The sequence below is a fragment of the Barbus barbus genome (genome assembly GCF_936440315.1).
Source record: "Barbus barbus genome assembly, chromosome: 30".
In the NCBI taxonomy this organism is placed as follows: domain Eukaryota; kingdom Metazoa; phylum Chordata; class Actinopteri; order Cypriniformes; family Cyprinidae; genus Barbus; species Barbus barbus.
Genome location: NC_136758.1, coordinates 19,875,164 through 19,902,634, shown reverse-complemented (window position 1 = coordinate 19,902,634; position 27,471 = coordinate 19,875,164). Strand labels below are relative to the sequence as shown.

At 36.0% G+C, this 27,471-nt stretch overlaps 1 protein-coding gene across 1 annotated transcript in view; it reads right to left on the bottom strand.

Annotated features, from left to right (window-relative positions):
- LOC306850598 (ankyrin-3-like) overlaps positions 1–20,107 on the bottom strand; it is a gene marked incomplete at its 5' end in the record, with an annotated part of 85,934 nt that extends 65,827 nt beyond the window's left edge. The window contains 4 exons of the mRNA XM_079386306.1: positions 258–356; positions 698–796; positions 2,004–2,105; positions 19,991–20,107. Of these exons, the coding sequence (XP_079242432.1) occupies positions 258–356; positions 698–796; positions 2,004–2,105; positions 19,991–20,107 (417 nt within the window). The remainder of the gene's footprint in view (positions 1–257; positions 357–697; positions 797–2,003; positions 2,106–19,990) is intronic.
- Between the last annotated feature and the right edge of the window lie 7,364 nt (positions 20,108–27,471).

Sequence of the window (27,471 nt, the reverse complement as noted above, 5' to 3'; positions counted from 1 at the left end):
AATACTTTTATTACAGGCACTCTAGTAATGTAGATGGCCTTCATAACTTACTGAGCTCAAGTTTAAAACAGTGTGTGTGTGTGTGTGTATTTGGATGCTCATTGGTCATCTAAAATAGAAACAGATTAAGAGTGTACGTGAGTTGCCTTGCAGAAAAGCTAGATGATCCAACTCAATGATTATGTGTGTGTGTGTGTGTGTGTGTGTGTGTGTGTGTGTGTGTGTGTATAAAGTTTTGTGGAGTCTGAAATATGTACCTGGCTCTGTGCATTGACGTTGGCTCCATTGGTCACTAGCTCTCTCACCACTTCCGTCTGTCCCGCCAGTGAGGAGATGTGAAGTGCTGTGTTTCCTTTCTGGATTAGAGTAGATGGAGAAACAACAGTGAGAGAGAATGAGTGACATCTCTCGATTAATCTCTCCACCACCTGTTTGTATCACCCCATCTAACAGGCGCTTTTGTCCCACTGGCGTCCTCCCAGCCACCATTCCTTCCACTCTGCCAGAGAGGTGTTGTTTCCGCTGGCCTGTAATTTACCTCCGCACACACACTTCATTCCTGCGGAGTGAATGCAGCACTAGAGGCTTTTTATACCCAGTGTGTACATGCTCACAGGAGCAGAGAACACCATGTGATATCAGACACAGATACAAACATCTCCTTGAGCTGGAGGCTCTGTGTGTGTGTCAAACTGACCTTGGTTGCTGAATCTACGTTGGCGCCCAGTTTGAGCAGCTCGGCCACCACATACACATGCCCCTCTTTGGATGCCAGGTGCAATGCATTCAACCCATTCTGAAACACAAAATGCAGGGTTTGCTAGTAAACAGTATGGATGTGGTTGTCTGTCAGGGATACTGCTACATAGCAGCACACCAGTATACACCAGCCTGGACCAGAAAGGAAATATATACACACATATCACATGTAGGCACTGTCACAAATCACTGCTTAAAAGAATTTGATCAAATATTGTTATTGATTTTTTTTTTCACAAAATGAGACACTTTTGAAAAATATTTGAAAAAGTAATATTAAACAGTCCCTTTAAATTTATATTTAAAGGGACAAAATGTATTTAAACAAAAACAAAAATGTAATTAAAATGAAACTACTCTTTAAAGGTTAATTTTTTTTCTTTTTTAATAAAACCACAAGCATTTTACTTTTCTTTTACACCACACAGAACAACATTAGATATGGCTGATATCACACAATTGTGACACTTTCCCATGGCAAAAAGTTAAAGGGTTTCCGAAAGACCGATTCCTCTGATTCCAACATTATATTTGTTATTTTTTAATGATTTTTCTTTTCAGTTTTCAAATCCTTAATATCAGCAACACTACACGACATTACAAAATCCTCATATGCAATACTGTTCAAAATTTGGAGTCAGTATGTTTTTTAATGCTTTTTAAGTAAGTCTGTTATAGGCTCACCAAGGCTGTACTTATTTAATCAAGCATGCAGCAAAAACAGTAATATTGTAATAGTTTCCAGCCTTTAGAAATCATTTTAATATGTAGATTTTATGTTCAAGAAACATTTTTTAAATTATTATTAATGTTAAAAACACTTGTGTTGCTAAACATTTTATCCTCAGGATAATTTTAATGGAACGTTTTTTTAATATAATGTTAAAAAACTGAATTTATTTAAAACGGAAATATTTTGTAAAATCTCTTTACTGTCACTTTTGATCAATTTAATGCATACTTGCTGAATAAAAGTATTATTTTCTTCCCCCCCCAAAAATATAAATGACCTCAAACTTTTTAACAGTATTATAACATAACTATCATAGATATATGGAAGATAATTGGTGTATTCTGAAAGTAAAACTGTGCAGTACAGCAAAACCAACAGCAACACAGTCTAGCTACTGATGAAAATGACATTTTGTCACACTGGAAATTTGTTCAGTGTTTACTTCCATCATTCTTAGTAATGATAATGATATTGTTACATCCTGTCACATGGTAACAGAAATGATTCATACCTGATTACAGATATTAATGTCGACACCAGTCTTCAGGTAGTCGAGGACCTTCTCAAGGTTCCCTGCCCTCGCTGCCCGCAGGTAACAGGCATTGCTGTCTGACTGCAAGAAATGAGAGAAAAAGCACAAGATGATTATTCCATTGACAAGGTCAAAGGTCAAATCCAGGGCAACTGAGGTCAAATCCAGATCAAGAATAAACAAACCAAACAAACATATTTCCAGCTTTCAGCTCATTAAATCAATGAAAGGTAAATAAAATAAAAAAATCATACCAACTCCATCTTTACTCAGTGCCATTTGTCTCCACAAACACACACACATATCCAGGGAAGCATTAGCTTTAGTCTACCAGTCGACGTCCAACAGGGAAACTACCATCACAGCGTGACAAAGGATCAAAGTTGCACAGAACACCTAAAACATTGGCAGTCCATCTCTCAGCAGATATCCCAGCGTTCCAGCTAAAGATCCAGCCAAAAACAGCTCTTGTCTCTCATCAACGGATACGGAACAGAACACTAAATAATGGCTATTATTCTGACACAGGTTTCTGCCCACTTTCCCTCATGATCTTTCGGTCTCTCACTCAGAATTAGTTTTCTCTTCTCATGCGTATATGAGAAAGAGAGCAGGATTTGGGAGAAAACACGAGGAGTGTATGTGTGTGTGCCACGTGAATGTGTCTTCTTTTGTCAGCCTCAGTTTGATTCGGGGACACTGCGCTTGACATAAGAAGACACACAGCAAAATTTCAATACAGTTTACCTCACTCACACATAAACACACATAATTTTATAAAGAATAGGAGAAGGTTATCTCAGAGACACATGCTCACATGGGGAATTCCTCTAAATGAGAGGTTATATTTAGTTCTCACTAAACCCAGGACAAACTCCTCCACATATCTAGCATCAATGTGTGTGCACTGGCAAGAAGATCTGGAAAGAAAGGCTCACTTTCCAAAAGTAACTCAACTGAGTTTGACAAGAAGAGGCTATGCTGGTGTATTACGGAGATAAATGACATGCATATTCATCTAGCAACCAGAGCACATTGCACAGAAAAGGACAAATGTGTGTTTTTGTGATGGTGTGTGTATGCTTCTATATTCTAGTATCAGATTCACGGCTCATAATGAACTCGAAGTTCATTAGCTAGTCATTTACTCAACCTGTTCCTCTGGGAAAACCTCCATTTTTTGTGTGTGTGAGTGTGAGCTTGTATCATCAGACACTTACAGTCTGTTCATGGATTAAAAGCACATGCAAAAAAATGCCTTTGCTCAGAGGGTAATGCTTACAGTAAACAAATTCTGCCCCTCACACACACAATAAAAAGATTGAGAGAGAAAGGATATTGTATGTGTGTCCTGGTCTTTTTGTGATTTTTCTCTCTTATCTCTGAGTTAATGAGTTTTTCCAGCTTGTCACCCATAACTCCTACCCTGGAGGATTCTAGCTGGGAAAATAACACCCACCCACATCCACATCCACACCCACACAAATATATATATAATCACAAAGAAAATCTGTATTAAATAAAGTGAGTGTTTGTGTACTAATGTATAAGATCTGGATTTCAAACATAAATGTTGTAGGTTTATCCAAAGCATGGGTTGCCATGTCCTGTTATCATAGTGCCCTTGAGCAAGACTCTTAAACCCTCATTACTCCGATGGGATTGTCTGTACAATAAGGATATTATAATGAAAGCTCTAGATGGAAAGTCTGCTCAGTCTCTTATGCTGATTTATATTTAACCAAAAATACTCCAAAGCTGAATTTTCAGCATCATTACTCCAGTCTTCAGTGTCACACGATATGCTGATTTAATGCTCAAGAAACATTTCTTACTATTATCACTGATGAAAACTGTTGTGCTGCTTAATATTTTTTGTGAAAACTAGGATATATTTTTACAGGATTCATTGGTAACATTTTAAATGTTATTACTGTAATTTTGATTAATTTAATGCACCCTTGCTGAATTAAAGTATTAATTACTTTAAATAAAAAAAACTTACTGACCTCAAACTTTTGAACACTAGTATAAACTAATGCTAAACAAATGCTATCTTAAAGCACTGACACAATGCACACACACATAATATCCAAAACATGTAAACATTCATAACCTACAAAACAGTATCAGAGAACACAAAAAACCTCCATACCTGAACACTGTTCATAACAATCTTCACTCAAACTCTGTGATTCCCAATGTTTATTTTCATCTGAACAGATCCTCTTTATCATCTGTATCTCCTTTGTATTACACAAAAACCATACATGCTCCAGAAACCACAGAAGATAAACTTTTTCTCACTAAGTAAAATATAAAAGTGGTTTTCGTGGGAGGTTGTGAGAAACTAGGCAAAATGTCTTTTGTATGACTGAATGCAATCTCTAAGAAGTCCCATAATGGACACGCACACACACACACACACACACACACAGATCATGAATTGCGTAGTTTTGGTTGCACCTTGAAAACCTTGAAGTGTTACATTCCGTAAACGTTAACCTTTATATGTTCAGGTTTAGATTTGTTTTTTTGACAATTTCGAGAGGTATTTGTTTTAGACGTGCACAGTGGAGCGCTTACTAAACACAAGTTTTGCTACACTACCAGGACATTGCTAAGGTATTTAGAACATTTTTTTGCATCTTGCTATGCACTTGCCAAGGTTAAACAGCTACCACCTAATCTGTCTATGGGATTTTTTTTCCCTACAGTTTTTTTTCCCCAACATCTTTTTTTTTTTTTTACTGTGTGAAAAAGCATAGTGGTGACAACCTGTGTATCAAGGGTCAAGCTCTGAATTTTTATAAATGCTCACACTTTATAATTCATCTCAAGCATGGAGATGTGAAAGGCCTCTCTGTTTTAGAATAGCAAGCATCAATATTTCAGTGTGGGGAATTCTGTGAACACTATGCATGTACAGTACGCACAGTATAAACACTCTGTGCTACCTCACACACACACACAGTAACGGACACACAAACACACACCCAGTGGAGTTACATAAGACATTCTCTAGGGTACAGCTGTTATTAAAACATCAGAGAACCTGGACTGAAAGAAAAACATGAGGAAAGGGGAGAGAAAAGGAAATAGTTGATAAAACTGATCACTACATCTGAAAACAAAATGTTAATGTCTGTACAGCTGTTGTTCATAAAAGAATTAGAGCAGTTAAACAGCTGACCCAATAATACTCTAGTCTCTGCCTCTCTGTCTCAGTGTCTCTTCAGGTCCTAGATAAGCAGCGAGCTCAAATACTGCATGATCGGCAAAAAAACAAAGCTACCCGTCAGTGTGGCTGCAGACGAGGCGACTTACACACACACACATTCCTGTCCTCTGAACATCAGCGCCACTATATGCAGATACAGTCCTGAAAATAATGTAAAAGATAACATGTTGTGATTTACGGACAGAATGAACCATTTGTGGTTGATTTTTGCAGAAGATGGGTCAGTTCAGACTGTCTGTTTTTTTTTTTTTTCTACAAGAGAAGCTGCTTGGTTGTTTAGTTTTAACATCCCTCCTTTTCAGCATGTCTGTTTTGATTCTCCAACTGGGAACTGATTTATATCCATTGTTCTAAAATTAAAATAAGTCAAATTATTTACCATATGCTATAGGCTTCAAAGAGTACAGATGCACCAGTGTTGAAATTCTGGATTATACCAACATGTTATGGTTGATAACTGATAAACAACCAGCATTATAAATCTATACTACTTTGTTTAAAAAAAAGAAAAGAAACTAAACACACTAAACACTATCAAGAGCACAGCAATTCTTAAAGGGCAAGCGCTCTTCACAAGATTAAAGGGTTATTAAAGGGTTAAATTGTTGCCATAATCTATCACTTTCCCTTTAAATTCGAAAACTAGCCATTATTGCAGTTAAGTTAAACTGTTATTAAGTTAATCACCCTATAAACACAAATTCAAGACTAAGTTTCTCCAGCCTCGGCATCACAATAAAATTGAAGCCCCATAGTCACAATAGCGTCAAGATGTAGATTCACACAGTCATGAATGTATAGAGCGGTGTTAGGTAAATTAGATAAAGTGGTCTAGTAGTGAACAAGAGCTTTGAAGCACCAGGATACTCTGCGCTTGTGTTACCATGCATGCACACACACCAAGGTCAGTAAAAAAGCACTAGAGCAAAGGTAGATTTGGAGTGCCTGACTAGCGTGAATGTCAAAATGGTGGTAATAACACCAGCACACATGAAGCAGATCTAATTTTGCATATGATTCAACCTTGACAACAGAGCCGCTCTTCAAATAAACATTAAGTTGTCCTCTGACATTTGTGAGGACCTTTAGCGCTGCAGGATTCTGCAAACAAAATCTAGAAATCTGAGCCCAGCAAGACCAACAGATCAGACTTTGCACCATTTAGCCCACAGAGGGGTTTAAAATTACCCAGCAGTGTCAAATATATCATGTATTCAAGAAATATGTTAATAAAAGGTTTGAAGGACAAAATCTGAGGTTGAAGCAGATAAAGAGCAAGAGCATTTCAGGATCTCATGATCCCAAGCATCCTCAACCGACAACCTTCATTTCCCAACCATTCCCAAAACGCCTATTTAAAACAACATACACTTCCCAACCATTCCCAGTCATGTTTGTAGAGTACTTACGGGTGAAAAATAGTCAGCAGCCTCTTCCACCGCCATTTTTCCTGCAGTCCCACAGAAACCCGATCACTTACTTCTCTAGCTCTGTGGCCAGCAAGGTGCCATTCAGTCATGTGACGTGTGGAAAAAATGCCCAGGCAGCAGGATGCTCAAAGACACGCTTCCACCTGACGTGTGCGTAAGTACGGATACAAGATACGATGATCTCTGGTACTACAGTAAACACAAAGTCACTTTGAATCCAACCTTCTCTGTTTGTCTATTCCCGTTTACAGCTTGACCTCTCCTTCTGTGTCAAACTATATCGGCTTTTCAGTTTTCTTTCTCTGTTCACAACTTCTGCCAAAGCAATCTCTTCCTTTCCTCATCCTATTCCTCTCCCTTCCTCCTCATTCAATGGGAACCAGCTCCAATCTTCATTTAACACAGACAAAATGTGCATCATTTACATCGCTGCCATGTTTTTATGAGCTTTCCTCTCTGATTTTCTCTCTCTTTCTGTCATACACACTGAACACAGAGGGTGGGGGTCTTTCGAATAGTGATATGAGGTGTTAAGGGGGTCCAAATATAGCAGCTGAATCCAATGCATTTGCAAGTAGGACTCCCTTTCCCTCCGTTCTGCAGTCTCCTCCTCCCTGCAAACCCTCACGTGCGTGTGCATTTGTATTGTCTGTGTGCTTATCTGCTCCCTTTTTGGACAAAAAGAGCATGTGTGTGTGTGTTTAGGACTGCTGGGGGTCGGTTTATTAGGTTGAATGCAAGGTTCATGGTGCAACTCAAAAAAGGATTAGGGGCATTTCCCCCCAGTATTAGGGCCACCGCACAGTCACATAAAAACACACCCTCTGTAGCTCTGACAAAGGGATGAAGTGTGTCCCCCCTTATACAGTGACACAAGCTGTGTTGTTTACATACTGTGCTTGCTCTGTGTATCTTGGTGTCTGTTTGAATATACTGTTCTGTTGAATGTACCGTTGGGTGTTTGTTTTTTTCCGTTGTGTATCGACAGTATTGTGTCCATGTGTTTATGGAAAGGGAGAGTGGCCTAGACCTGTGTGTCAGACAGACACATACTGTGTGAACATATGGAGCGCTAACTGCCATTGACAATTTGATTTTACAATAAATGATTTATAAAATGATTTAACTCTTGCTTTTCAACAGCGAGTTTAACCGTATAAATTTTAAAGCTTGCATTAAGAGACTTTAAATATAGAAATATATTTTAGAGATGCTAACTTTTTACAAAAACAGGTCAATCTCATAAAAACATTCTTAATGATAATTTAAAAATGTGCAAAGAAAATTACTTAAAGAGAAAATTCTAACTTAGCATAAATTAAATGTACAACATATACTACCATCGTGTATGGATAATTTACAATTTAAATAATAGTATTAATAATTAAATAATTTAAATTATATTTATTTAATTCAAATACATACTACCATACTTCACTTTTTTTTTAAAGAAGTTAATACTTTTATGTAGCACGGATGCATTGAATTGATTAAAAGTGACAGCAGAGTTATTGATAATAATGAGACAAAGTTTCTTGAACAGCAAATCAGCATATTAGAATAATTTCTGAAGGATCATGCGACACTGAAGACTGGAGTAATGGCTGCTGAAAATTTAGTCTTGCCATTACAGGAATAAATTACATTTACATTTTAATATTTCAAAATATTACTGTTTTTACTGTATAATTAATCAAATAAATGCAGATTTGTTGAGAACAATAGACTTCTTTCAAAAACATAAAAAACATTCATAATATTCATTCATATAATATATAATAAAACGTTTTTTGCATTACAGCTATGAAAATTAAAAATAGATCAATAATCTGAACTAAAAATCTTAATAGTAATAAAAACATGTATCATGTAATGAAAAAATAGTTTTTTATCTCTTCTATTTTGTGAGTGAAATGATCTGGACATGTTTTTGAAAAGCTTTGTGATTTACCAAAGAGCTTCTTCTTTAAACCCCTAAAATATTTCCAGAATATTTAATATTTAGACCTATTTCCTAATACACATCACATCTGCAACACTATTTTCCTAAAATTATTCATGTATGCTATTGATCCTGTTTCATGGTAAGCTCTCTAAAACATAGATGTAGAAATATAGAGATGAACTTGAACATACAGGCATTCACACACACACACACCCTTTGATTATGCAAAGAGGCATCCCATGATGTTTTGGGGTGCATCACATGTCTCTTCGTTCTGGGATGATGGCGTTGCTATGGAAACAGAGGAGGAGGGGAGAGAGAATGTGATCTGAAGAAGCTCAAGATGTTCGGTAACTGCGGTGATGGTTTCCCTCAATGACCTCCACCTCATCAGCCAATCACGGAGAGTGTATGAGAGCCATCATTCTCTCTCTCTCAAATACAGTCAGACACACAGAGGTGTTCACAAGGGCTACACCTATTTTAAACCCTTGGGCACTGAAGGATTTCCAGGCTTTCAGAAATAGGGCAGAATTTTACATTCTAGAAGGACAAATGAGCTCCGCTCCTGCATGACGAAATACCAACACAGATTCTGGATGTAGCAATATATAGTATTTAATTTTGCATTTTTGCTTAGTTTGGATTTGACAGGCTGTCAGTACTGTGCCTGCATGGATGTATGTGTGTTATTTGTGATGATGTTGTGTTTGTGTGCATTCACTGTGTTTGCTGAAATGGTGACATTTAATGCCTGTCGGCAACAGTCTTCTAACATGTAAGGTCTATGACAGACACAGAGGAAATCAGGTGAACAGTGCTACAAACACAGAGTGACTGCAAAGAAACCTCCAAAATCATGACATCATCAGAATATGCCTGATATGCAAACTCACACTGGGCCCTAGTGGAGAGATTCAATACTCCTGTCAACCTAACAGAAACAGATCAACAAAAGCATCCTTTTTTGTTACATAAGAAATGGCAAAAGTCAACATGAAATCAAAACTGACTCTATTTACTTTGCTGATGTACGGTACTGGTCATATTATGAACAATTAATCAGCACAAGTTATTAAAAAGGTATTTGTTATTTTTAATCAAACTTAAGAACAGCAGATAAAATCAAGTCTGCCCCTACATTTTGTTTTTTTTTATTTCATTCACAATTATTTCATATTACAGAAATAAAATAGGTTGCAAATTACATTTCAGGTTGACTTTAAGCCTGCAAATTATGTATATGTATAATAATAATAATTATAATAATAAGAAGAAGCATCATTATTATTATTATTATTATTATTATATCCTGCACTTAGTCTATTTATAACAATCCTATAATTACTACTAATTAATAATTAATATTAATACTTAATATATAATATTAATATGTATTATATATATTTAATAATAACAATAATTCTTCTTATTATTATCATTATTAATTAAATTATTTACAAGTCTAGGACTACTACTAATAAGAATAATAATACTGGATATTTTAAATAACAATAATAACATTAATAAGAATGGTTATTTTTATTATTAATGAAATAATAACAACAACAATAAAAATAATAATAATTAGTAGTAGTAGTAGTAGTAGTAGTAGTACAACCCGAATTCCGGAAATGTTGGGACGTTTTTTAAATTTGAGTAAAATGAAAACTAAAAGCATTTCAAATCACATGAGCAATATTTTATTCACAATAGAACATAACAAATGTTTATCATTTCAAATGAGCTCATTTCAAATTTGATGCCTGCTACAGGTCTCCAAATAGTTGGGACGGGGGCATGTTTACCATGGTGTAGCATCTCCTCTTCTTTTCAAAACAGTTTGAAGACGTCTGAGCTTCGAGGTTATGAGTTTCTGGAGTTTTGGTGTTGGAATTTGGTCCCATTCTTGCCTGATATAGGTTTCCAGCTGCTGAATAGTTTGTGGTCGTATTTTTCGTTTAACGATGCGCCAAATCTTCTCTATAGGTGAAAGATCTGGTCAGCAGGCAGGCCAATTCAGCACCCGGACTCTTCTAGTATGAAGCCATGCTGTTGTAATAGCTGCAGTATGTGGTTTTGCTGCTGAAATATACAAGGCCTTCCCTGAAGTAGGCATCATCTGGAGGGGAGCATATGTTGCTCTAAAACCTTTATATAAACCTTTCAGCATTCATAGTGCCTTCCAAAACATGCAAGCTGCCCATACTGTATGCACTTATGCATCCCCATACCATCAGAGATGCTGGCTTTTGAACTGAACGCTGATGACACGCTGGAAGGTCTCCCTCCTCTTTTGCCCAGAGGACACGGCATCCAGGGTTTCCAACAAGAATGTCAAATTTGGACTCATCTGATCATAGAACACTTTTCCACTTTGAAACAGTCCATTTTAAATGAGTCTTGGCCCACAGGACATGATGGCGCTTCTGGACCATGTTCACATATGGCTTCCTTTTTTTCATGATAGAGCTTTAGTTGGAATCTGCAGATAGCACGGCAGATTGCGTTTACCGACAGTGCTTTCTGGAAGTATTCCTGGGCCCATTTAGTAATGTCAATGACAGAATCATGCCGATGAGTGTCGTCTTGAGGACCCGAAGACCACGGGCATCCAATAAAGGTTTTTGGCCTTGTCCCTTATGCACAGAGATTTCTCCAGTTTCTCTGAATCTTTTGATGATGTTATGCTCTGTAGATACTTAGATTTGCAAAGACTTTGCAATTTGACGTTGAGGAACGTTGTTTTTAAAGTATTCCACAATCTTTTTACACAGTCTTTTTTTTGCACGTCTTTCACAGACTGGAGAGCCTCTGCCCATCTTTACTTCTGAGAGACTCTGCCTCTCTGAGACATCTCTGATGTCAATTAACTTAATTAGTTGCTAGATGTTTTCCCAGCTGAATCTTTTCAAAATTTCTTGCTTTTTCAGCTCTTTGTTGCCCCCATGCCAACTTTTTTGAGACCTGTAGCAGGCATCAAATTACAGCTCATTTAATGCATAAAAGTGTAAAATTTCTCAGTTTAAACATTTGTTGTTATGTTCTCTATGTTCTATTGTGAATATAATTTTGGCTCATGTGATTTGAAAGTCTTTTAGTTTTCATTTTATTCAAATTTAAAAAAACGTCCCAACATTTCCGGAATTCAGGTTGTAGTAATAGTATTAATGAAATGATTTACTAAGTCTACAATCAGCCAATCAACAGATCAACAGTCAATTAAAGAGTCGATCATAGATGTTGTGAATAGTTGATGTGAGTTCAGGCAGCTGGAATCACTTTAAACTCTCTCATGTTCTCTCTGAGGGGCAGCAGTTAATGTGTGCCGGCATGCATGAACTTGTGAGTGTGTGTGTCTGTGGTTCTCTGGGGGTAGAACAGCAGCGTGTGACCCAGAATCATGCTTCTACAAGGCATTTATGATTACAGACCCACACCATCCTCCATAAAACCACATCTGACACACATACAGTGTGAAAAAAAACCTCAAACTAATTTTCTGAAATGTGTGTGTGGCCTCAGCACCCAGGTGCAGAGGGTCTGCAGATCCTGGATGCAATATTGTACACATGCACATATTTAAATCTTATATGTTGTCATTTTTTTTATTTTTGTCTACAATAGCCTATATTTTCTTACTCGATGGATATTCATAACACAAACATGACTATGAACATGCAACTGCCACATAATTAATAACATACTATTATGTTCACAAATAACATACTACAATGTTTCTGTAGATACTTCATTCATACTTCATCTGGAATTATTTATAATTGGTTTAATTGTATGGTATACAGATGATACCTTAAAAATACATACAGATTGTCATTTTCAGCACAATCTTCATCCAGCTGTGGGACTGAGATTAGCTGGATTCCTAGATTATAATTTCACTGAGAATTTAAAGTCAGGTGAGAAGGATAATCCCAACTCCATCATTAGGTCAGAGAGAAAAGAGAGAGTCTGAGTGAACAGCAAAACCTCAAGTCATCTGGAGGTAAAAGAGCTCTTCAGGCTTACAAGTATCTTAAGGTATCACATAAATGCTGTAAATCTGGTTTAATTAGGTAATAAAGGAACTAAATAATGACAAGACCATGGCCGTAACAATGACAGTGTGTTTAATAATTTGTGAATTAGTGAGACAGTACAAGATGTAGGAGGCAAGAGAGAGAGAGAGAGAGAGAGAGAGAGAGAGAGAGAGAGAGAGTGAAAGAGAGCCATGTGAAATTTCTGTATCATGAGCATCACTGTCCTGTATGATACAAGTCTGCTGAGAGAGAACAACGACAAACAGTCCAAAGGGTCGGAAAAAATGTCACTGTTCAGCATTCAATAGCCATGATTTAATGCTTACTGTAATATTGATTTTAAATAAGAGCCAGTTCCTCGGGAAGTACTGCATTTACAAACAAACAGCAGAAATGATTAGGTGCTGGATCATTTAGCTGTAGGTGGCTGCTCACTGCTTCTTTTAAGTTATTTATATTTTTTTTTTTTTGCATTGTTTAATAATGTTTTTTGCAGTTTGCAGGATCAGAAAGATTGTTTTATTAAAAAAATAATAATAATTATATGCTCTCATCTAGCAAGTACACATTAAATTGATACTGCAAATCACAGAATTTATTAAATACATTTTTGTAACTTTCTATTCATCAAAAAATCTAGAAAAAAATATATAGTTTCCATGAAAATATTCAATACAATCATTTTGAACACTGATAATAATAATTAATAAGTTTCTTAAGTAACAAATCAACATATTAGCTGCTCAATTAAAACAGAAAAATATTTAAAATTGTGTGATATTTGTATAATTCTATAATATTAACAATATTATTCTATTTTTTATCACTGTATTTTTAACCAAATATGTATTTTTAATCAAACTGCAGTCTTGGTGAGCATGAGAGACTTATTATAAAAACATTTAAAAATCTTTTTTGAACGAAAGTACTTTTTGTACGATATTATACATACATACATAAATCCATCATTTTTTGTGGTAAGGTGGGTAAAAATCTGAACTACTACCCCAACTTTACAAAAAAAAGGATAAAACCAGTACAAAAGCTTCGGCAGAGTCAGAGTATGTTTGTGTGCCAAATGCTATGCCGAAAATCATGCCTTGTACTGAAAGATAAGCTTGGTTTGTAATATATTCCAATGCAGAATACAGGATCAAATCAGTGCACATGCTCGATGAATGACTGTCACATGCTCTTCCGTCTAAATGTATGTGTGAGATATTATCTGGCACTCAGACTGTAGCAGATGAGAGAGGAAGGAAAGACCATCTGCCTGTATTACTCCCCCCTGTGCCCTCAAACACCCCCCAAACACACACACACACACACATTATACACACCTCAAAATATCTCAAATGTACACACATGCTGTTTGTAGACCACGAACCAAGATATTGCATCAGTCATCCACTTTAATCTTTAAGCTAACGGTTGATCTGTAAAATATGAATCTATTTCCTTTGTGTTAAAGAATTGAGGGACAAATCAAAATTACTGCAAGAGATAATACAGGTTATTAATATTATATAATATAATTCATAAAAACAATTAAACCGTTTAATTTCAAATCTAACCAGAACCCTGTTATACAATATTGTCATTCCAAGTAATATCACACAACTTAAAGCTATGAGGACCTGCCAGCACACCATAAAACTTTAAACAGACATTATATTGGAGCCTTTCAAACACACACACAAATGCACACATCTCTGTTGAGTTTACAGTAAAGGAGTTTTATAAGGGCAGACAGTCTGCCTGCTACCCTGAGAATGTACCAGAGATACAACAACACTCTGAACAAGATCAATAGAGAGCTGCTGGGTAATAGACCATTATCAGGCAGAGTACCTTTGACTGGCATTTACAGGACAGAAGTAAATGTGATCTAAAAAGAATTACAGTGCAGAAAGAACGAGCATAATAAAACAGACAGAAAGAGCGAGAGAAATATATAGAAAATATATAGAAATATATAAATTTCTATATATAGAAATATATAGAAATATATATCAGTCAAGTTTATATATACAAACTTGACTGATAAAAAAAGACCGATAAAATATAAACTGTTCTTAATAAGACTATAGAGCAACTATGAATCTAATAGATCTTATAAAAACATTTAGGCCAATTTACACAGACTAAAATTAAAATGGTTTGGGTCAGTGGGATTTTTTTTCTTTTAAACTTTCTATTCATCAAAGAATCCTAAAAAAAAGTGTTACAGTTTACGCAAAAAATAAGCAGTACAGCTGTCTTCAACACTGATAATAATAAGCAATGTTTCTTGAGTGTCAAATCATCATATTAGGATCATGTGACATTGAAGACTAAAGTAATGACTGCTGAACAGGAATAAATCACATTTTAAAATATATTAAAACAAAGTCATTTTAAATTGTAATATTTCATATTTTTGATCAAATAAATGCAGTCTTGGTGTGCATAAGAGACTTATTTCCAAGGTTAGCAGTGAACTCATTTACAAACAAGTGGTGTCATGGACTATTCAGACACACACAGCGAGACTTTCATGGTGCTGCTGACTAAGCAGAAGCAATAATATACTGTGAGAAGGGCGACCTCATTTCTGATCACATGACTCTCTCATGCACACACACACACACGTTTCAAGAAAACACACACTTGCACACACCTTCATGTCATACACCCTTAATATGATCTATATTGAACTTGACATGACAATTAATAGTAGTTGGATATTATTCCAAAAATGTAAATGTGGGAATTTCCTAAATAATAGGTTAAAAAAAGAGACAGTGAAATAAGCATAGAGGAAAGAAAGAAAGAAAGAAAGAAAGAAAGAAAGAAAGAAAGAAAGAAAGAAAGAAAGAAAGAAAGAAAGAAAGAAAGAAAGAAAGAAAACATTATGTAACAACTTTTTCTAGACTACTGATTTGACTTAAGTCTTGTCTCGTGTGTACATTATTTGAATAATTTTTAAGCATATTTTAAATAAAATCACAATAACATTCAAAAGGCTACCATTAATTTGATCCAAAATATTGACAATATTGTGTAATATTATTACAATTGTATTTTTATATTTATCAATATATAGCCATACATGGTTCAGGCAGTATACTAAAAAAATATAACTAGTTTCTCCTATATGAAAATGTATTATTTAATATATTGCATTATATTTCCCAGTATATTCACGTATATTTGTGTGTATTTGTGCCATTCTCCTCATTGGAACTTCGGTTTTTACTATATGCTTGTGGAGACATTCGGTGCCCAGGATGTAAGCAAAACCTGATCTGCATGCACACACACACACACACACACAATTATTACCATAAACTCTCCTACCATGGACACCTTAAACATCTGGTGCTCATGTATCACTGAATAATAGACAAAAGTCCTGGAATCATCTATTATGAATTACAATCACAAATGCAGTTACTTGCTGATGTGCTTCTGCTTTGAATGAATGAAAAACAATCTTGCAACTGCCGCAGATGCAGAACACAAATTTGCTTGTGCAGGCAAGCAAATATGGTTACAAAGCATGACAGTGAAAAAAAGGAAAGAAAGACTGAGATGATCAGTCCCATTACTGATGATCACATATAGAACAAAGCATCTGAATAGATGGATAATGGGCCCTTCTCCACCTCTCCAACAAAATCACTCTCTTCATCTCCCCCTCGATGTGTGTCTCTCTCTCATTCTCTCCATCTCCCCCTTCCCCTCCCCCACATCATTCCTTCTTCATGTTTGTGCGTGTGAGCAATAGAGAAAGACACACTATTACATGGCTTCTCTCATTAATGGTGTGAAGCGAAGCTCATTCATCACATAGGCTACGTGCATGTGCGACTGTGAATTCTGCTATGGGATCCATGGTGCACGAGTGCTCACCAGGGACAAACCCAAAAAAAGCATTTAACTCTCTGACCTCTCACTGCCCAGTGCACAAACATTGTAAAATTATAGTTATGCACTAGAAAGCCCAGTTTGTTGAAGGTATGAGAAAATCCATTTAACAGTTATGAAAATTAAAAAAAAAAAAAAAGATTTTACATTTATGCATTTACACTTTTATCCAAAGGCAGAGGAAGAAAGAGGAAGCAATTGTTTTGATAATCTTCAGCAAAACGTGAATCAAAATTAAAGTTAACTATATTTTTAAAATGATTTGTACTGTTCACTATTAGAAAACCCAGGCTGTTCCATTCATGAGAAAATCCATGAAATAAATAGCTGTTAATAAAATAAATACATATATAATTATTTTGATAATCTTTCACAAAATGTGAATAAAAAAATGAAAATTAACTGTATGTTGCATTATTTTAATATAGTTTTCACACATTTATGATATATTTACAATAATATAATACTTTCCTGATTTAAGGTATAAAATAATTGTGATAAATCTCATGATATCCAGCCATCCTTAGAAAGTTAGAAAGATGAAAAATAAAACAGCTATAATATCAAATTTGGTTTATGCATTAAAATGATTGCATTAAACATATTTAAAATGTTAAATTTGACCACACATTTTACTCCACTGCATGTTTTGGCTTTAACTACAACTCACAATGTTAAAACAGTATTAAATATGAGACTATACTATAACATGTTTTAAAGAAAATAGCAAACCATATATTTGTTAATCTTTCACAAAACAAAAAATCTTTCCCCAATATCTTAATGAGATCAAATTTAAAATTTTATAAAATTTTAATAAATAAAATGTTTGTCTCTGAATTTTTCTAATCTGCTCAAACCCAACTGAGAATATGAACAAATAGTCAGCGAGTTGTTTGAAATGTCCTGGAGGATCCAGTATCTTCACTTCTCCATGCTCTGTAGCAGGATACACTGTCCTGGAGCACAAAAGTGAAGCCAGCTAACCTTCACATGACCTCTGCCAATGGCAATCAGCTGGTCTCTCTGCCTCTATCTCTCTCTGCTCTTTTACTCTCTTCTTTACTCAGTCCATTTGTGTAAGATGTAGACGTTATACCAGCTGTGAAAGAGGAGGATGAAGTTCTAAGACCACAATGACAGCTTCATAATTCAGTGATTATTTTATTTTCCTGACTCTCTCTTAACAGATTTTTTATTTTATTTTTGTAGTAAAAAAACAAACAAACAATCAATATATGTACAAAAAATTGTGATCTCCTCACGAAATGGACACCTACTTTGCCCCTTAAAGATGAGGCCTTTTATTAAATCACAACAACACCCCTGGGACTGATCTGAGATCAGGACAGTGACACTCAGACGGCCTGACTCCCAAAACACAACAGATGGTTCCCTGTTTCCACAGCAACCCTCAGTGTAACCTGGGATGCAGAAATCTACATTGTGTGACATAGCTTTAAAACCATGAGATCTGTAAACCAAGAAAATTCAGAGGAGCTAACCACTGAAATAAATAAAGAATCCCATTGCATGAGGACAATAGTGAACCATTTTAATATATTCCATTGTACTAAAATGATACCATATTCATATACCATTGTATTGCCAGGGTCGCATCCACCATAGACATCAAAAGAGACACATATTCCAGAATATTAAAGTCAAAGCTTGATTAATGGGGATTTCAATAGCCAATTCCTCAACTGTTACAACTGGTCCCCAATTTGGGGTATTACTATGATACATGTCCAAAAAGGTATTACCATGGAATGTTTTGTGGCAGAAGTACTGGGATACTCTGATGAGAAACCCAGACAAAATGACCAACCCGGAACCCTACATAAAGCAAACTCTCTCTTTGGCAAACGAGACTTCCTAATTGCTCTCCTATTAAATGCATGTGATGTACTGGTGTGTGTGTGTGTGTGTGTGTGTGTGTGTGAAAGCACATGTGTGTCTCTGTCCCACAATGCCAAGGCAATTACCTCCTCCATACAAGAGTGCAGCACAGATTAACCTCCATCTTTATGATGTCTCTCTGTTTGTAAGTCAGAGGTATAAAGAGACCTATTATGAGATTTTTTAAAAAGATTTTTCTCTCATAATTTCATTTCATCTCACTTTCTCCTCTTATATTCTTATTTCAAAAACATGTTAAAATTCCTTTTTCCTGTACCATTATGTATTGCAACCCATACATATCCATAAAACTATCTTTCTCATTTTGGATTCAAAGCATTTGATTGGTATAAATGTTTTTCCAAAGTATTAATACAAAAAGACTGAAAGAAAAGAACAAATAAATAAATAAACAAAAAAATAACAACTCTAAATAAAATAGAAATTCATAAAATAATAAAAAATAACAAAATAAAACTGAAAGAAAAGAAAAAAGAAATAGATATAATAATGTGTCAGTAACTATACTGAAAATGATAACACAAAATAAAATACAACAAATACTTAATAAAAAATTCCAGTAATTCTATAAAATATAGTAAACTTACAAATATTTCCAATAAAGTAAAACATTAATATTCTTGAATGTCTTTTTTTTCACTCAACCTTTTTTTGTATTTTTAAGTGTTTTTATATGTTTTATTGGCATGACAAATTATAGTACATTAACAGTGGGTGAAACTCACTCTGTGTGTCACTTTCTCACACACACACACACACACACATCATAAACAGCAAAGGTCAACAGACGTGATCATAGCTCAGTGTGTTGATCACAGGTAAGACACATGTTATGAGAGGCAGGAGGCAGCCAGCCAACCAGCCAGCCATCACTTCCACAGGGATCCTTCACGTCTTAAACCAGATCACATAACACACTCCGGTTTAAAATATCACAGCAGCAACATAAGAACAAATAGGAACCGCAGAGGTAGCGCTGAAGAAGATCTGTCTGGGTGTGGTGGATATAGGCTGTGTGTAGCCTATATGTGTCTCTATGATATGAAATGATAGACAGTTAGCACGACTAACATCCGCATGCTTCATTCCATCACTCTGTACAGAACAAACATCAATAAATCAGTATGTGATGTATAATACAAGAGTGTCTACGCGCGCGCACACACACACACACGTAGGTTTCAGAGGACAGTAAAATCTCTCAGAACATGCTGCAGTGTGTTGCTCTCATTTTTAACCTGAACGTAGAAAAAGAGACACACACACACACACACATCATGGCTGGTTGTTTATGGAACGCATGTGTGTGATAATGTGAGAAGGATGCCGAGCGGTAAATGTAAAGTGTAACCTTGGCACTGCAGCACAGATTTAACACACACACACACGCTGAACTTACTAGCAGTAACAGGCGAGATGTTGCCGTCCCACAAACCCAATCACTCTCCCTCTAATAAAATGTATGTGTGCACATGTACCTTTTTCTTTTGATCCTTTGACTGTTTCCTGCTCTTCCTTCTCCTTTCCTTTTCGTCCTCTAGTGCGTTAACATCCACATCTTTATTCTTCTTAATCTGAGACGCCGCATGAGCCATTATCAAGCATCAGCCACGTCCCCACAGCAACCACACACACACACACACACACACTCACACAAACACACTCAAATAAACGTCCAGAATATGCAACAAGAATTCCAATTCTTTAAAAGATTCCAAAAAAATTCCACCAGAAAGAGTGGAAGAGAGGGATTCCGTCCAGAAAATAAAAAATAAAAAAAGACTACTCCGTTTGCTCTCCTCCAGCCTTTGTCATTGGCTGCTCAAGGAACCATATCCAGAGAGAAGAAGATACAGAGAAAGAAGGTGGGAGAGAGAGAGAGAGATGGATGGTGACACCATCTTCACCAGGCACAAGTGAACGACTAAAGGAGAGAAAGAAAGAGGGAGAGGGGTGGAGGAGGGCAGCTGGGGTGGTTACTACGGAAACCACGTTCTCTCCTCAGCCATCCCCAAACGGTCCTACCTGAAATGTGTATGTGCCACGACAACCAGCATTTGTGTGAGTGTGACTATATATGCGCATATGTGTAGCCCCCCACTAGCACCATGTGTGTGTGTGTCTGTGTGTGGATGGTGGTTGTAGGGGAGGGGTGTCGCACAATTTAGCTCATGCATGTGCGATCTCTCATTCACACACACACACACACATAATTTGATGTGAGGGAGGGTACCATTCCTACTCCAATCCCATTATGTTACCAGCTGACCCACTCTAAATAGAGGAGGTGGTATATTTATATATATTTGAGGGCATACAAACTTAGATATGAACACAATATTTCATGTATTATTATATTTAGATCATGTTTTGGGGGATTTGGGGTGAATTCATGTTTAAGGAAAACAAAAATCAATGTGGCCATAACGTGTTTCCCATAGGGGAACATGAGAGATGAATGAACAGAAGAGAAAAATTATCGTGGTTCACACACGAAACAGCTCTCGGCTTCTCTCTGATGTCATTGACATCATGGAGTATGGAGTGACGGCAGCCATGTTGGTTTCTCCTGCATATCAACCACCTGAGTGCAGCAGGGTCCTCGGCAACTCTGAGACTGTCTCAGTTACTGCCTGTAAGAAAAAACCTCTGTACTTAATGTAAAACCTGAGTGACTTTCTTTCTTCCATGGAACAACAAAGGACATGTCAGGCAGAAAGGTCACATTGCTCTTTTGAATGAAATATAAGCATGCTCAGTGTACAATATTATGTTTAAAAAATACATGGAAAAGAGGAGCGTGAACACTCTACCTAACTTCTCCTTTTTGTGTTCCACAGATGAAACTCATACAGGTTTAAAAATGACATGATGGTGAATAAATAATGAGTTTTATTTTAGGTTATACTGACCCTTTAATCATTTATATCTAATACTGGTCTTCACATGCAGTTCATGAGTCATATTTAGCTGGTATGAATTGTTCAGAAAATACCAAAAAACAAACAAACAAAAAAAAAACTGTAAATTAATATTTACTAGTTCTTTACTAAGATTTAAGAATAAATCACTTTCTATTTAATAGAAACAACTGGGTTCTATAAATGAAAAGTGATTTATATTATTTGAGTACAGACTATTATTTACAGCGGTTTTACAACGAAGATCACAAAAAGATGATGATGGTCTCCACAAAAATAATATAAATCTACATAAAATACATTGAGTTGCATATATTATTATTATTATTATAAAAATTCACAAAAGAATATGATGCCTGCATAAAATAAATAGTTACATTTTAAATTAATCTTATATAAATTACATTAATCTTATATAAAACTTTCTGTTCATTAAAAGTGTTTTTTTTTATATTTTTTAATAAAATATTTTTACTATATTTGTGATGATCATCTTCATTTTGTGATTTGTACTAATATGGATCCATGTATATTTTTGGAAAAAGGCATCAGATGAAAAAGCTTGGTGTAAAAACAAACTCTTTGTCTATAATACTTCCCTACATTTTCTTAAAGTCCTGATTAGACTGAGAGAGTGGTCTGTTTTGGCTCACTTTCAGCCTGGCCCAGTTCCCTTTGCTCTGGATCCACTGTTACTGCCACAAATACAGCTCAAAAGGGTCCATTTACCCATCAGACTGGGCAAACAGCCAAACACATATACTACCTCTGTCTGGGAACACTGTATAAAAACAAAAGCAGTACGTTAAAAACACACACACAAACCCAGCAACTTTTTGTACCCCTACTCTTCAAAATCCCACCGAAACATTCATCAAAACTATGAGAATTACCAAATGATTGGTTGTACAGATGACAGCACTGCTCGACCCAAAGAGCTGATCACAGCAGATCAGAGTCCAAACGATTCCTGAAAAGCTGATTCATAATTTATTGGCATACTAGGGGAGAGCTTGTGCTCATGTACTCACGGTTTCCTTCCTCCCTCAGGACAGCGTGCACATTCCCAGCTCACCCGTATCACCAAAGAGACCATTTCCACCACATCACACCTTAAGGAATTACCCACGATGCATCTGTGCTGAGTTGTTGCACCCAGTGACCTCTCCATTCATGCACACACAGAAACACACCCTCCATCTCCACCAACAGCGACCAGTCCAGCCGTAAATTCAAACTGAACAGAGATAATAGTCAAAACAGCCAGAGCAGTCAGATCAGATAACCAAGCTGAACCCATCAGACCAGACAAATCAATAGCTATCTAAAAAAACTATTTCCACAAAATATTGAAATCAATTTCAATATATGTGTGGAAGTGCTGATTAATCAGAGTGCAGACATACTGTAATGAAACTACCATGAAACCTTCTTTAGTACAATATTTTCAGATTATGAAGAGGAATGAGGTGCATGTTGTGTTTTGAAATCAAGTTTCCCCATTGATGGGCATTCAAACACAAAATGTGTATTCTGATTTTATATATATATATATATATATATATATATATATATATATATATATATATATATATAACTCACTACTATCCAAGTTAGGGTCAGTAAGACTTTTCAGTGTTTTTGAAAGAAGTTGCTTATGTTCACCAAGGATGCATTAAATAGAAATACATTAAAAACAGCAAAGTTATGTGATATATTATTACAATTTAAAATAAATGTTTTCTACTTGTAAATGTAAATTATTTCTGTGTCGGCAAAGATGAATTTTCAGCAGCCATTACTTCAGTCTTCAGTGTCACATGATCAATCAGAAATCATTCTAATATGATAATTCAGTGATGAAACTGTGATGCATTTTTTTCAGGATTCTCCAGCTCCAAAAGCTCCATCTTTTCATCAAATCTTTTGTAATAATGTAAATGTGTCTACTATCACTTTTGGTTAATTGTATGCATTCTTGATGAATTTTGAAAATTAATTATTTTAAAAAGAAATTAATAAAAAAAACATGTTTAAACAGTAGTGTAAATCACATTTTTTTCATTTATTAGTGGAACTATTTTTCCCTGTCTACACAGCTGAGGACAGTCACTAGTAAAGGGCTATGGACGTAGACCATGCAATTAAAAAAAAGCCACCAGGCAATGGTCAGAAACTGGCCAAAGCCAAATGTTCTTGCCAAAATGTTCATTTTAAACCCTGGCTTAGGGCCACTGTCGATGGGGACATCCGGGAAAGTTATCCTGGACATTGTGTCATCTGGCAGGCATCTGCGAAAAATGTGTGTCCTTTACGGCATTGCCCATTTACTAGGCCCAGAGAAGAGATGGCCCTCCTATAAAATTTTGTCCTCGCTGCTGTGATTTCAGTGGCAATCCTGCCTTCAATCCACATTTAGACACAATGAAGCAGTGTCAGTGTAAAAATCATTTAAAATTTCCATTAAAAGTTTCAAATTGAGATCTGAACACTGAGAACAACAATAACATATACATATGTCGCACAACACATATATGCATGCAAGTCAGTTCCCTGAGCTGCTGCGCATACTGCAATATTCACATATGCTCCTGATCCTAGTGCTTAAAGTGGTGCTATACTGCCCTCTAGTGGTTTGAAAGAGAATCTGACGCAAAGTAAAAACTAAATAAGAGCGGAGACTTAGTGTTCGAAATGCCATACTATCATACTACTCTTACTATTCCTGCAGCATGCAGTATGTATGCTGCGCATAGTATGCAAATTTTCTGTATGCATGAAATACCCGGATGACCTACTATATTTGCCAGAATCTGCTAAATATAACTCAAGTACACTGAAATCAGTACAGAAGCTATGTTCCGAATGGCATTCTATCATACAACTCCTACTATACTGCAGTATGTTGTGTGAATACTGTGAATAGTATGTGAATTTTCTGTATGCATGGAATGCCCGGATTACCTGCTATATTTGCTGAATTTTGATGTATGCATCTGAAGACACTGCATGGGATACTGTTTCCCAGAACGCAACGCACTCCATGTGACGCTTCAAATGCGTGAGTGAACTGGAGGCGGGGGAATAGCAATTATAAATGTTATACTTGTATATGTACGTATATACATATACATGTAAACTACAAACTATCACTGTGCATCTAAAAACAATATCATTTGTAGGACCCAAATTGTACTTTAACCTCTACGGCACTTTTCCGATCAAGTCAAATGACGTCACTTTTATCTCTATAGCACTTTATACATTGTTTCAAAGATATTACATAATAATATTAATATTGCAGTAATATAATATATAAATAAAATAAATAGAATTAATATTTCAATTAAGCAAACATAATTAAATTTCTATGTCAAGCAGCTTTAAAAAGAAGTTACTCTAAGGGCAAATAGACCAATTTGTTAGCAGAGGCTATTTACATTAACTCTGCCCACCAATGCCTGTCTGCGATAAACAGCACTACAAAAGACACGCATATTTCTGTAATATCAGTGACGCAGTGAGTAAATGACGTGTGATGTGTGCTGTTGATCCGAGTTCGATTCAGGCTTTTGTCAAACTCGTGCAACTCCTTTTTCCATCACATACCAGATCAGAAAGGCATTTATTTTCAATAAAAAATTAAGATTAAAAAATGGAATGCATTACCTTACTTCACCACAAGGGGACAGAGTGAGTTACACAAGGTAAATGTCACTGTTACTACACGCTAGATCATAATACACCCTTCAACGCCTCACATTTAAAATGCTCAAATTTCTAAATAGCATTTATATGTGACTCCATAAAAGACAGTGAGAGCCTTCTTGCCATATATGGAGACATCCATAAGTAATCACAATAAAGATGCAGAGATCTGAGTTAAATCCATCCTCTCTTGTGTAAATGTCACCATACCCATGGCATCCATCTTTTAGCTCAAGTTAGCTGTATAAATAAATCTGATCCCTGAAAAACACTTACGCAACATAAAGAGGCACAGATCGATCGCAAAGTGGAGCCTGTAATTGTTGCAAATGGCTGGCTTTCAGTGTCTCAGCTGTAAAACAAAATACATGTGTCACCATAGTGATGCCACTCAAAGGCTTTCAAATGGTAATGGTGTTTTTTTTTTAACCTTAAGGTCAAAGTGACAGGATTGTCTATGTAAACACTGCAAAGTTTGAGACAACCATATTTACACTACCATTCAAAAGTTTGGGGTTGAAAATAGTTTTAAATGTCTTTGAAATAAGTCTCTTATGTTCACAACAGTAATATTGTGGATTACAGATATAACTGTTCTCTATTTTAAAACATTTGAATATGTAATTTATTCCTGTGTCGGCAAATCCGAATTTTCAGCAGCCATTCTCCAGTCTTAAGTGTCGCATGATCCTTCAGTTATCATTCTAATATGCTGATTTGGTGCTCAAGAAACATTTATTTTTAACATAAAGGTTGAAAACAAGTGTGCTGCTTAATATTTTTGTGAGAACCATGATTTATGATATGATTTTTTTTAAAGGGTTCTTTGATGAATAGAAAGTTTAAAAGAACAGCATCCATGCTAAACAAAACTAAATATTACAAAACTTTCAAAAGCTTTGCTCGAGGGTCTACCAAACTATGTTTACAACATGAAAAATATGTTTTCATATCAATGAGGATGACCCATTGACAAAAACAGATTTAAATGATTAGCATATTTATTCCTGATCTTTTTTTAACCTGTTACTTCAGTATATACAACCTCAGCAGGGCATGTAAAAGTGATTGTGATTAAATTATCCACCCCAACCATCACGATGAAAAATCTCAAGTGGAAAGAGAAAAGTTCTCACAATTGTTATGGCAAAAAGAAAAATGGATGAGGAAAAAGGAATGCTTTTACGCTCCGGTGGAGCTGGTTATTTCAGTGCATAATGATGAACTCAGAGGGGTTAGTGTCTGTGGAAAGATCCAGTAAGGGAGGAAATGCAAAAGCCTATAAGGTACTCGAATGACATAAAATTCAGAACATAGTTGTGTTGCTGATGACATTTAAAATATTATGCAACCCAGCTCCAATCCTAGTATGTTGAATCTAAATATATGCTGTATATAGTAAATATAAGAATGAATTTGTGAGTGCAATTCTGCAGTTTGTCTGTGTGTGTGTGTGTGTGTGTGTGTGTGTGTGCATGTGACATATCTTTGTGTGTGGCCATATGTGTGTGCCCATCAGTGGGTCTGTATGCCATCTGCTTGCTTGTGCTAGCACAGGAGTTTCTCTAAGCTGTCAATTTCACAGCCTTGATCCACACACTTACGCGGCTGCTATTTCACAGACTAAGCTTTATAAACAAACTTCAAAAACTTTAAGAGTATTTTGCCATATGACCTCTGCTCCTTGTATACACATGTATAAAGTGTATGTTCAGTAGATTTTGAGTAAGGTCACTTGTAACTGATGTTCTTTATATCTCATGGGGGAACTGAACCAGTATTACATTACACACACACACTAAGCTTAGCGCTGTCAATCACCTTCACCACTTCAAAGACGACTACATGACAGTGATACACCTCAGGCAGTTAATGTTTACAGCCAGTTTTCTGAATTTAGACATGTCACACACAGATATGAGCACAGAGCGTGGATTACAAATATACGAAAACCAGTTAGTCCTCCTTCCTCTGGCAAGCCACAAGTTGGATCTGATGTGAAAAAGTGACAAAAGTACGTGTGGCCAAGTATGGTGTCCCATACTCTGGATTTGTGCTCTGCATTAAACCCATCCAAGTGCACACACACAGTAGTGAACACACACCAGCCCGGGGAGCAGTTGGGGGTTTGGTGCCTTGCTCAAAGGTCTCACCTCAGTCGTGATATTGAGGGTAGAAGAGAGCACTAGTTATTCACACCCCCCACCGACAATTCTGCAGTCCCACAAGGCCCAAATAATGTCCCACAAGTCCCAAATAAGCTCTCAGAATTAAAGCTTAAGTTTTTGTAAAGTTTTTCATGGGCACAAATGTCTTTCCTTAACAAAACT